Raw genomic sequence first — 13,990 nt, forward strand, 5'->3', positions numbered from 1 at the left:
TTCCTTTAATAATAATGATAATAATGTTTAAAATCTACCTTTTTTTCGTGCAATAATACAAAAAGCTGTATAATACGAGCGCTGAATCACTTAAGTACTTAACTGTATTTTAGAATTAAATATGATGTCAAAATTCCAAAGGTTGATGTACTATTCAGAGATGTTCAGTTGTTCAGTGTATTTTTTTCTGCATTCACGCCAGTTATCTGAACTTAGACACGACATTTTATCAATATAAGATATCTTAAAAAAGATTAAAAAGTTTGCAATTTGTTTCATATGATTTATGTCTAGAAATTGAATAATAAATTATGATTTGGTACATTTTTAAATTAGTTTGATCATGCCTCTTCAACTTCCCACAAAACATTTATCATCTACACATAAATCTGTATGCAATTGGAACCTTTAAACTGTAAAAATAGAGATATTAGTTCGTAAAATATTGCACTACCCTTTATTTGCATATATTATCAAGTTAAATCAAACAAGGAGGTTAAATCTTTCAATATACATTTATCTAAAAAGAAATAACTGCAGTTTGAAATACAAGTTCATATTCTTTTTTTGTAATGCAAGAGCAAGTAATTTTATACTGTAACAATCCCCTCCCCCCTCCAAAAAAAAAACACACAAACAAAACGGCGATACACAACAGAACATTTAACATTATGATGGAATCATTATTTTTTAATTTCTCAAAGCAAGGACATCTATATACATGTATAAAACCCCAAAAAACCCAAAACAAAACCAACAAGCAAACAAAACAAAGACAAGGTACTATGCCTTGTTTAAACGCTATACTTGGTTAACGAAAAGCCACATAGTAAATTCTTTCACAGTTTTGAAAAGTGTAATAATTGTACGTCGAATTTATACACTTTATATTTGCACCTTCCACTACATTTGAGTTCAATGATTTTTTTGAAACCAATATTTGAGAAATAACCGATGAAGCTGTAATGAAAAGAAAAGGTTGATTGAATAACAAAGGAGAAAACTGCGTTTTTTAAAGGTAAATGTATGCAAAATCAACTTATAATAATTGATTGATAAAATATTCACTGATCACTGATATTTTTTTTTACTTTTTTTTCTGATTAAAGAGGATTATCATACACGGCATTTGTAAGTTTGAACATTATAAAATAAGTATTTATTGTGAAAGGGTTTTTTCTTAATTTTTATCTTTCCGAAGCAATTATAAAAAAACGAACAAAAAGCATATAAAAATGTGAACCGTGTAAATGTTGAGACAAGTCTTTAAGGTAGTCCATCCATAACTAAGGTGAATTTTACAATTTTGATTGATCTTTAATACATCAAATACATATTTTGAGGCTATTATAAGGCTGACATAAACCAAACTTGAGTGTATGTATGTAGTCAATTAAATGAACTTTTTGCACTTAAAACTTTTTTAAAGAGTTGTCTGCCCTTTATGAAAACTTTAAAAAAATCATTTTCTGAAAGTATGTATGGTAAACTATTAAGAGTAAAAATCAGCAAGCATCGAGCATTTTGTTAAAAATATGGAAAGTGACATAAAAACAATAATGATAAAAACACATATAAAGATAATCAGAATGAAGATTGTATTAAAAATATTTGGGTAATTTTTTTTTATTCGTGCTGTTACTATGGAAACCACGTGCTTTTAGACTGACTGATTTGTACTTCATTTTAACATGAAAATTTTTGTATATACAAATACAATTTTATGTTAAATCATCTTAAAACTCTATCAATAATTTTTTATACTACAAAACACTTTGCTGTAATTTAAACATCATTAAGAATTTACATTTACTTCATCCTTTGATATTTATACCCGTTTTATCTTGTTAATTTTGCATGCAAACACCAGTCAATTCAGTGCACTTTTATAAAATCCTACAACCATGTCAAGGTTAACTAACACTACATATTTATATTATGACATTTGTTCTAGAAGAATCAATTAAAAAATCTTTAGGCAAGTCACCCGTTTATAAATAAATACTGATTTTATACACCTGGAAACGTGCAAGTTTTAATCTGATTACCTCCCTTTGATATGACTCTCTTACGAAAGGAGGTAAAAACGGTATTTTGTTTACATTGTTTACATCCAATATTTCTACGGAGCTGAAGTGAGACGACTATGGATTTTAGTTTCTGGATTATAGAAGTGTTTATTTAGTTCATTATCATGGTAAGTAACAACTTTTACTGGTTTCTTATTTTCTACTAGCAAACATTTCTTTAACAGGAGAAATAGTGGATGCTGTAGATCTTCGTGAAAATTCGGATTAACATGTCAATGCACACAACATTATAAATAAAAGTTTAAACATGACAAAGAAAATGTATACGTGATTGCTTATTGTACATAGTGTTTGTGCATCAAGGACAATAAACTTTTAATGAAAAATGTATTAACATACATGTATAGACTATATGGTAGCTACATGTATACAAATCCATGTTTAAATGTATCTTGTGTGAATAATTGATCAGTCTTCTTATTATTCTATATGTTGGTAATTAATGTTGTATTCACATAAAATCAACTATTTGTACCATATTGCTAGAAAAAATCAAGATTTTACACATATATTAAATGACTTATAACAGTAAAATATTTTACTGTATGAGTTTTCAAGACAGTTTAATTAAATAGGGGATGGAAAGGTGTATTAGTTATAACGGGTTCTTTGTTTTATTACAGATAACTTAGTGAGTTGTAAACAGAAAATGTGTCACATGCAAGCCAAATGAATCAACTTAAATGAGGATGGACACTAAAATCTACCATGTCTACACAAAAATTAAAATATTCATACCAGACAGATGACAGAGACAATGCTTGAAATATTTAAATTTTGCAAAAGAAGAGGGTGAAAGTGCAATTGAAAAAAAAACCCAGACCAACAAATACTATAGTTGACAAGGGATGATTTTTCTTTAGCAGAATTTCTTTCATCCTTGAAGATAAACAGCTATGTTAACCACTTTGTTCCACAGAAAAGAAGAGCTGGCTTTCAACTAAAACTGAAAATCTTATCAAATAGAATTCAAAATTATATATAATCATATATAGGGATATTTGGGTTAAATACAATGGTACAAACAAGTATTTTCTGAACTATTTCAAAGCAAATGTGTGCCTGACTTATACTCTGTCTAGATCTATTTTTGAAAATAAGATGTGTTCATATGTCAATGCTGATGCATAATGATTTATTACCACTTGATCATTTGAGTTGTTGAATTATTTTCAGTGAAAATTATTACAATTAATGATGGTAAAAATTAAAGTTGATATTCATAAGATTGTTTTATTTGTGTTTACTTTACACTGTTAAATAAAGAATAAAATCCATGTTAGATAGAGCATTCAGCAAGTTCTGCAGTAAAAGCAGTAATACAGGTTTATGTCAAGCTATTTGAACTGACCTGATGACATTGACAAAACCAAGACTAAATAGGAAATAAATTCATGCATAAGAATATAAACCAACAATTCACATATTGATATTAAGGCTACTGTACTATCTATATCAGCTGACTGTCAAAATATTTCTCTGAATTTTTGCAGACCAATTCAATTTTATGTAAAATAATTGATTATTAGATTTTGAAGAAAAAATATTTCCCCATCTTAATGACAAAAAGTTTAATTACTAATCGAGTAGGGAGATGGACAGAACACTTTTTAAAAGTGGCTTAGTAGATCAATTCTCAAAGTAAGTATATATACATATATTGTTGAGACAATTTTTCTTATGTGAAATTCCTGCATGCATTGGTGCTGGGAGGGGGCAGATATGACCAATTTAACTGAAATAATTATTGTCATTTATTTGTTATAGTTACATCCAAATATGATTCGGGCTGATATCAGTGAAAGAAAGAAACTATTGGTGACTGTGTTCAACTATAAAATAATATGATTATAAGATGAACATCTAAATTGGATATTTCGCCTTCTGAGGAATAAGTTACCTCCTTGATTTCTTTTTCTGACCTTCACTTTTTAAATAACATCTCTGCACATACTTTTTCATGCAGCAATGTTTTTTCTTAAATATACATATTGAAAAATGAATTATGATGGACTTCCATATTTTATATATGATATCTTATTTATGAAATGGAAAACAAAAATATCCAGAAAACTGCATTGAAATCATAAGAAATCTAAACATTTAGAAAGCTTTTATTTCAAATCACACTTATTATCAAAAGTTGGCTAATTTTAAGTACAAAAAGGTCAGGAAAGATGCAACTTAAACAAAATATATATTATATATATATTTATTTTATATATTCATTCTGACCATCATTATAGTACTTATATAATGAAAAACAATATTGGTATGTGATGTTATTGTTCACATTTTTTGTCAAGAATATCTAAGTCATTTTTCATTATGTTGAGAATTGCACTTTAAGTACAAAAAGGTCAAATCAAATGAACTCAGAGGGTAAAACCTGACCTCCTTCCCTTGTTTTTTCTTGGTACATAATATTTTAAATGATTGTTTTGTATGCAGATTTTCACTAAATTTATGATTCAACCACATTGAGGAGTAAAATACCTCATTTATAAATGAAATAAGTATTTTACCTTATATTTGCCCTTACGTCCGTGTGTCCATGTTTTCTAATTTTAGATGAAAATGATTGATCTTTAAAATGTCATTTAAAAAAAAAACTTTATAAAATAGAAAATTTGACTTATTGTGCATCTTGAACCAGGGAAAATTTTAAAAATAAGGTACAATATGATCTATTCAATTTAATAATACTTGGTTTTTTGTTACCTTTACCCCTTTGTAAAAGCTTAAAATGCAAATTTGATATACTTTTAAACCTTGTACAACTTTTCCCCCTCAAAGTTGCCTATGGATTTTATTTTGCATATTTATAGTACAGATGATCACTAACAGAAATACATAATTCATTTTTCCAGCAGTGGTTGTAGATTTTGCATATAAAGTGATAAAGATGTGCAATTTTTGAAAATTGATAAGCGTCTAAATGCATGTTCTCTTCCTGTTGTCATGGCAACAATTACAATGAAATATTTTAAAATTTTATTTTTTCCTAAAAATGGGAAAACTCAATCTTATAATAAATACAAAAAGCAAAATACTATATAATATCATGTAAAGGAATAATTTACGTAGATGTTTAGCTAAAATCATTGTTTTATTTTCAAAGATTTGTGCACCCGTAACTAAGGAAATAAATTTCCTTGGATACCAGTCCCATAGTATGACAAAAATCATTGTTTATCAGGGATTTTGTGTGAAGTAGATTAAATTCAATAATATACAAGCAGCTTTTCAAAAAATAATTTTTCCACTTTCCATGGAATGCTTGATGCTTGTTGATTTTTACTCTTAATTATTTTAGCATATTCGAAGACGGAGAAAGCTTTTGCAACTATTTACCAAGAGAAATGTGAGAAAATTACTTGTACTAAAGAAATATATTTAAAAATGCATTATTTTCCACAGACTTCAATGTTAACTTCAACATATGATAAATTTACCAAAATTATTGTTTTTTAAAGATTTCAAAGGTGATACTTTATTATCTAATAAACTCCTTAAAATCACCATAAGATTTTAGTGATCAAACTTGCAATCTATTAGAAATGAAATATGGTAGTTATGGATGGACTACCTTAATAAACAATACTAAACAAGGGCATTTCAATTTAATTTTTTAATGATACGAGGTTTCCATGAATTAATGTCATTTTGGAGTTAACAATGATTATTTTACATCAAAACTGTACAGGTAATGAGATTTGTCACTTAGGTAGGATTTAATGCCTCCAAAGTAACAGAACAACTTTCGATAAAGAAATCTGCGTACCTTATTAACTAAAGGAATTTTGTGATATAATTTGTATGACATTGTATGTCCAGGTAAAATCCTTAAATTTGCATTAAAGACCAAACTATCAGAATATTTCTTTTTCAATATTTTATGTGTATAAAGAAATTATTTTCAAGAGATTGCTATTTAGCCATGGTTGCTAAAACATTACGGCCGCGATATTTTGAACCCCTTCTGATTTTCATATGTTATTGCAAAGGGAGTTCAAATAATATAGCCGTGAAATATTGACCCCTCCCATGACAGATATCACGACTTTCGAACATTACATAATTAGATGTACTTTTATTTATAAAGAAACTAACGTGCTGGACTAACAAGCAACAGAATAATAGACGGATAGAAATACGGATGTAAAACATTACTACATAATCTTTAATAGCTTTGGAACAATTGGAATTTAAGATTTGAAAAAAACAAAAACAAAATGAATACAAAAAAGACTTCTCGGGCTTTTTCGAAAAGAATTTTGAGGTACAGACGGAAAGCCACAAATAAATTTTGCTATGTTTTGGAAATAGAATTGACGTCATCAAACTATGCATCAGTAATCGAAATAATTCTTTGTGCTGGAATATTAATCTTTTGCACGTTTAAAGATAAAGTTCTTTATCAAAGTTATTTAAAAAACAATTAACTCTGGTATTTCAGACAAATGATTTGATAAATACTGGTTCTCTCGCAAGATTGGATAGTTTGCACTGATTCCAAAAGTTACAGATGTAGAAGGGACGTTTTTATAATAACAGAGAACCATACTTTTTTGGGTCACCTGAGTCACTCAGCCGATCACAAAAACTAAATGCATGGCTATGATGTCCACCAAGTCTTCTACCTAAATTGTGAAATTCATGGTCTTTGAGACAGGGGTTCATGCCATAGTGAGGGGTCAATATGGCCACATAGTGAAAATGTATTGCTTTAATAATATTTTCTTCAGAAACTGTTCTATCACAGTCGTTGGGGGGAAAGTCATGACTCGGTATTATGCTCTTAATAACATAATGTTAAATTGTAAAATTCACTGTCCAGGCCATGGGGCGGAATTCAAGCTTTTTATTAACGGAGGTGTCTGATAAATAAAGCCATTTTTGAATATGTATTTTGACTAAAAGTAATTGCTGTGTGTCATCCATTAACAATTTTACTTCATCTTGAAAACCACTTGGTATATGTTTACTAGGCAATATTGAATTATTGTTCTATTCTAATATCCTGTCCATTGTATACTTGTAGAAATACCAAGTATTCATTTTCTGTGCATTAATAATGAAATTGTAAATACTATAAATAAGAATGACTATCAAAGCATGTAGGTCTCTTATTACCAAAGTTTACAATATTTGCCTCCAAGAGCTAAGGTATAGATAATCCGAGATTCCGCCGACTCTTGACCCCCTCCCCGCCATTTTCATTGTACTTGAAAATAATCGATGAATTCGATGCAATGTATTCAGAAGTATTGTTTTTCAAGGAAATGTTATATATCAAATGGTGCGAACAATTTAAATATTTTTCAAGTCGTATGTATTCCTACGCAAGAGTTCAGTAAACCTGATTTCGCGCCGTTTCTACAGCGATAGCGTTTGGAATTAATAGCAGACTATCCAATGTAAAAAATAGAACCATTAAATATTAACTGCGTAGACTAAACATGCTTGGAAATACTTTTCCAGAAATATTTCAATTACTTATACATAATGCATCGTAGAGTTTGATGGTGTAAATTCTATCTTTAAATATTACACAAATTACTTATACGAGGTTTTCTCTGTATTGCTCGACATTCTTGTCGCGATTAGAAAAAAATGTGCGTATTCAAATACAGCTAAGAGATTTCTTGCCATGCAAAATTATATATCGTTGACTTTAAAATCGATAATAAGATCAACTCTCGTCAGTACTTTAGTACTTTGATTTAGTGTGAGGGAACCAGCTCATTGAACCCTGCCGTTGGAATATATATCGACTATTTTAATTATTTTAACCATATAAATTTGACTACTTCCAGGGAAACAATGTTTCTGATTACATTACATAATATTTACCATTTATTTTCTACATCTTTATAGCGGAATGGTTTTCCATTCCTGATCTGTGCTTTTGTGCCAGAGTAAGGGCAAAGAAGAGTTGATTAACGTTGTCTGATTCTCAGCAATGCGCGATAATTTTTATTATGTCATATGCATTGACAATAAGTGTAAAAACATAAATTTATTACATTGTGTAAATACATTTTAATAAATGTCTAGTAACTTACAGCTAGAAACGGAACCTGTACCTTTGGATGGTGCTTTATACTGTTGTGACAATCACTGTTCATATCGAACACACCCAATTTTGTTTTACCCATAATTCTTTGCAACGTGCTTGGCCGACCCTAACAATAGGCGCTAAGTTATACCCGGTCGAGCTGTCCAGCAATAAAGACGTGCTTAGTGTGTGAAGGGGGTATCGTGTTAGAAGCCTGTGTGGCATGTTTTAGTTTCACAAGTTCAGCATTTGACGCGGACACGGATAGCTGACCGTGGTAAGTATTTATTTAGTTTGGTGTAGTTTATTTGTAAATTTTTGCCTTTTTATTAGTTTTACACAGTCGTCATATAAAGTCACCTTGACCATTGTTCACTGTAGAGTTACCTGTGTGTTCACTGATGTGTGACTTTAGCGAGAGTGTTTAAATGGAATTCGTCTTTTTCTATAGTACAGTTTTTGCTATTGCTGTATAAAGAAACGGTGATTTAAAGGGCTATTTTCTATGCGTTATTTTATTTTACAATTTATTGTCACTTTTTCCACTGTTTACTGTAAACAATAACTTAGTTACCATATACTTACAATATTTTGAGATGTTGTCTTTAATATAATACTATTTATACATTATCATAGTTTGATACTATCAGTGAGATACTTATATATGTATTATACAATATTATTTTTATTATGGTGTTATGGTGTCACTTGTACACTTATTGTAGTGTCATATTGTTGATGTTGAGAACATGATGATGCGATGGTGATGTCGATGACGATGGTGATGTCGATGACGATGCGATGTTCATGTTGATGACGACGATGATGTTATGGTGATGATGACGACGACGATGATGATGATGGTCATGTCGATGATGATGATGTAGATGATGTCGTTCATGGTGACGTCGGTGATGATGATGAAGTAGATGATTATGGTGATGACGATGATGTCTATTATGATTATGGTGTTGTAGGCGATGATGTTGACGATAGTGTCGACGATTATTATGATGACGATGGTGATGATGATGATTGTGGTGACGTAACTACTTTAGTTGTGGTTGTCCGTAGTTGGTCCAGGACTACAGCCCCGGAGATTCGGACACTCTTCTAATATATTTTTGGTCATTTGTATAAACATCATATTTTTTCTTGTTGAGTGAAAGGTGTGTGAGTGTTTGTGTGGTTTAGTGTTTATATTTCTATCTTTTCTTTCTTTCTCTTATTTTTTTGTTAATAAATTTTGTTAAATTTAAGATGTCTTGTTGTTGTTTGGAGTAGCCTCCGCTCATCCCGTTACAATTGGTGGCAGCGGTGGGATGAGTTGACTCCTCCAGATACTACAAGATATCTTTATAAGTGAACAGTTGCCAAGGTTTATTTTATTTTTCATTTTTTGAAGTTGGTCTGTCAGTCAATACACCATGTCTACTGTCAAGGAGATGCTGGAGCTACTGGAAGTGGGTACCAAGATGGGGATGAAGGATGAAGACCTTCAACAATTCGTGAAGGACGAACAGGCCAGAATGCGGGACGAACGTGAGAAACATAGAGTCGAGAGACAGGAGGAGAGAGAGCGCGACTTCAAACTACAGATGGAGAAAGAGCGCGCCGCAAGAGAACATGATGAGCGAGAGCACGCCCGATTAATAGAAGAAAAGAGACATCAGCAAAAACTAGAAGAACTGGAACTTGATCACAAACTGCAACTCGAGAGATCTCACATGAAGCCGAGTGTTGTGACTAAAGATGAGAAAGAAACTTCTCAAGTGATAAAAGGACCAAAACTTCCTCCGTTTGAGGATTCGAAAGACAACATTAACGCGTACATTCAAAGATTTGAGATATACGCAACAACGCAGAAATGGAATAAAGACACGTGGGGGACTCATCTTAGCGCATTACTCAAAGGAAAGGCACTGGATGTGTTCGCAAGACTCTCACCAGAAACAGCACTTGATTTCAACGAGTTGAAGAACGCCCTGTTGAAACGATTTGACATGACGGAGGACGGTTTCCGCAAGAAGTTCCGATTTTCAAAACCAGACGGAAGTGAAACTTTTATGCAATTTTCTACCAGACTGGACAGTTACCCTGAGCGGTGGATTCAGCTGTCTAAGACTAACAAGACATTCGATGATCTGAAGGACTTGTTCTTACGTGAACAGTTTTTATTGTGTTGCTCGAAAGAACTTGCCTTATTCCTAAAGGAGAGGATTCCTACTTCGATCCAAGACATGGCGCGATACGCGGACCAGTTTGCTCAGGCCAGAACAGTTACATCCTCTTCACTTAGGCAAAAACCGCTCTTTGACAGACGACAGCAGTCCGATAGACAACCGCCGTACAAAGATTCCGTGCAACAAAACCAATCTGGAAATGCAGGGAAGTGTTATGAGTGTGGACGACAAGGACATAAAGCCTTAACTGCAACTTCCGCAACAGTCCGAATAACAGGCCGTTTAACGTAGCTCGCGGGTTTGCTGACGTCACAATAGGAATCGACGTAAAGAGTTGACCGTCATAGTAAACTCATAAATTTTTTTTTAATGACAAATGAGATATTTAGAAGTATAAAAGAAAATATTTTAAAAAGCTTATATGCGGTTTATGACTGTTTATACAAAGATTTATAATATCAAGTGCTGAAAATTTAAGGATGTCACATACATTGTCACATTTTGTTCTATAAAGATAAAGAATGAGTATGCGTTAGAACTCTTCCATTTAAAGTCATGTTTTAAAATAGAATGTATGCATTAACTTCGCTTTTTTTTTTACAATTATAACTTCCGTAATCTGTTCTACCGATTAAATTCTTAAATTTCTTCTGGCTTGAGATAACTGTTTTATTCGATTTCTTACTTATAATGTCAGTAGTTGCCTGGCATTTTATTTTTGCATTGATTGACTCGGAGTTTCCTAAAAACAAAACTAGCAATTTTCTGTATCTTTACAGCCTTACATTAATTGCATTTGATAACATTCACAATAATGTCTAATAAACATTTGCATGTTCTAAAATGTGTTAAACAGCTAGTCTTGTCAATAAATGCATTTCAATTTTTGGTGTTCCAAGAAGTAAGGAAATGCTGACGTCAGGCTAACGTCGTAATGAAAATATAAGGTTTTGAGAAATCTTTTAAATCTTAAAAGTTTTTTTGCCAAAATTTGGCCGAGAACACATACTGATATTTTTTTATGAATTGATTCATAATTATCTCCTCTGTTTTTGTGTTGAGTATGATTAATTTCGTCTGTATCGTTTAAAAGTTTGGAGCATAGTTTTGTAATGCGTTTCTCGGTTAAAATGTGCATTTTACTATATATTTCATTGAAATGGCGTTGCTTGATTTTATTAATGACACTGTATTTGAAACACGATAACATTATTACCGCGCAGACGAATCTAAAATAAATTTTAGAAATAAAACTATAAAACCTATGGATCACGTGGTCAAATTTTCAAGGAAGGTTTTCTCACAAGCAGGTAAACCCGCGAGCTACCTTAATTCGAGCGAGAAACAAGAAACAACACCGAAACATACTTACCCTAGTGATTTTCAACGTGGGTCGTACAATAATGGGAACCATGGATATCCAGGACGCGGTAGAGGTCGCCAAGGAGCCGCGAGTGTCGTCGAGAAAGATGGAAACATACCGTGTGTTGGTGATTCGATTGCTTTCTGTGAAACGGAAATGCCAGTTGTGAAGGGATGTGTTGGCAATAAACTAGTGACTGTGCTTAGAGACACAGGTTGTAGTGGTGCCGTTATTCGTAGAGAACTGGTAAACGATGATCAACTAACAGGGACATCTCAACGATGCAAGTTAGCAGACGGTCGTATTATTGATTCAGATGTGGCTAGAATTGATGTCGATACTCCTTACTTTACCGGAGGTGTTGATGCTTGGTGCTTTGATTCGCCTTCGTACGATCTTATTCTTGGTAATATTCGTGGAGTAAGGAAACCACATGGACCAAATCCAGCCTGGATTCATTCCGTTGAAAACATCGCAGCTGTTGAAACGCGTGCGCAACTGAAAAAGAAGCAGTCTCCATACAAACCATTGAAAGTACCGGAAGCAATACGGGATGTATCGCCGGAGGATATCTTATAAGAACAACGAAACGATGAGACACTGAAAAAGTTATGGAGCTTAGCTGAGAGTGGACAGCTTAAACATTTCAGTGATGGCGGATTTTCAAAAATGTGTGAACGGAAGCAAATGTTGTTCAGAGAATTTTGCAGTCCAAAAGTGTCTAATGGAAAACTTTTCCGACAGTTAATCGTTCCCCGGAAATACAGAACTATCGTTATGAAGATAGCACATGAAACGCTGATGGGTGGTCATCTGGGATCAAAGAAAACAACCGACAGAGTAGTGTCCGAATTTTACTGGCCAGGAATTCAGTCAGACATTAGACGGTTTTGCAGATCATGTGACGTGTGTCAGCAGACTATTCCGAAAGGAAATGTACCCGCAGTACCGTTAGGACAAATGCCGCTAATTACAGAAGCGTTTCAACGAGTAGCAGTTGATCTTATAGGCCCTCTCCAACCAGTTACCGACAAAGGGAATCGTTACATTCTGACGCTTGTCGATTACGCAACCCGTTATCCCGAGGCTATTCCACTTCCTGGAATTGAGACAGAGCGAGTAGCGGAGGCACTGGTAGACATCTTTAGTAGATTAGGAGTTCCGGTCGAGATGCTAACAGATCAAGGATCGCAATTCACATCGGACGTAATGAAAGAAGTGAGCCGTCTGTTGTCATTTAAACGGATTACTACTACTCCGTATCACCCCATGTGTAATGGACTCGTCGAGAAGTTCAATGGTACGTTGAAACAGATGCTAAAGAGGATGTGTGCTGAGCGACCAAGAGACTGGGATAAGTGCATCAACCCATTACTCTTTGCATACCGTGAAGTACCACAGGAGAGCCTTGGTTTTTCGCCGTTTGATCTTCTCTATGGACGTAATGTTCGTGGTCCGATGACAATTCTTAAAGAACTTTGGACAAAGGAAATTCCTGACGAGGACGTTAAGACAACGTATCAATACGTACTTGACTTACGCACACGATTGGAAGAAACATGTGACATAGCTCGCCAAAACTTGGAGAAAGCTTCAAAACGTCAGCGCAAGTACTACAACAGGAAAACGCAAGTTCGTCAGATGAAAGAGGGAGACACAGTACTGGTTCTTTTACCGACAAAGTCAAACAAACTCCTCATGCAATGGAAGGGACCTTACAGTGTAATACAGAAGATAGGACAGATAGACTACAAGATCGATATGGGAGGCAAGCTGAAAACTTTCCATGCAAATCTTCTGAAGAAGTATGTTGAACGAGATACATTGAACTGTGGTGTTTTGTCAACATGTGCAATTTCACTCATAGACTTTAGTGACCTAGATGATGATGAACAACAGGACTCTCTTCTTATGCCACCTGTTACTCAAACCGAAACAGCAAAGGACATAAAGTTTGCAGACAGACTAACACCAGATCAGTTGGAAACCGCTAAATCACTGTGTGATTCGTTCTCAGATGTATTTACGGATATACCTGGAATGACGAACTTAGTGGAGCATAAGATTGTTGTGACATCGTCTGAACCCGTGCGTGTGAAACCATATCCAATTCCGTTCAGTACAGAGAAAACAATTACAGAAGAAGTTCAGAAAATGCTGCAGTTGAATGTGATTGAGCCATCATCTTCCCCTTATTCAGCTCCAGTTGTCATAGCTCGGAAAAAAGATGGAGCGAACCGATTTTGCATTGATTATAGACGACTTAACAGTGCTACGGTATTTGATGCGGAAC

The 13,990-nt window shown here is 33.3% G+C and overlaps 1 protein-coding gene and 1 long non-coding RNA gene across 2 annotated transcripts; both read left to right on the plus strand.

Annotated features, from left to right (window-relative positions):
* The first annotated feature begins 1,492 nt into the window (after positions 1 to 1,492).
* Positions 1,493 to 3,316, plus strand: LOC117693085 (uncharacterized). Its single transcript, XR_004604315.2, has 2 exons — positions 1,493 to 2,197; positions 2,714 to 3,316. It is a non-coding gene; the product is annotated as an uncharacterized lncRNA (long non-coding RNA).
* A 4,892-nt stretch (positions 3,317 to 8,208) lies between these two features.
* LOC136270928 (intersectin-1-like) lies at positions 8,209 to 13,990 on the plus strand. Its single transcript, XM_066069939.1, has 2 exons — positions 8,209 to 8,428; positions 8,877 to 13,990. The coding sequence occupies exon 2, from the start codon at positions 9,579 to 9,581 to the stop codon at positions 10,623 to 10,625; it is 1,047 nt and encodes a 348-aa protein (XP_065926011.1). The 5' UTR covers positions 8,209 to 8,428; positions 8,877 to 9,578; the 3' UTR covers positions 10,626 to 13,990.

Source organism: Magallana gigas, chromosome 8, assembly GCF_963853765.1.
Source record: "Magallana gigas chromosome 8, xbMagGiga1.1, whole genome shotgun sequence".
NCBI classification, from domain to species: Eukaryota; Metazoa; Mollusca; class Bivalvia; order Ostreida; family Ostreidae; genus Magallana; species Magallana gigas.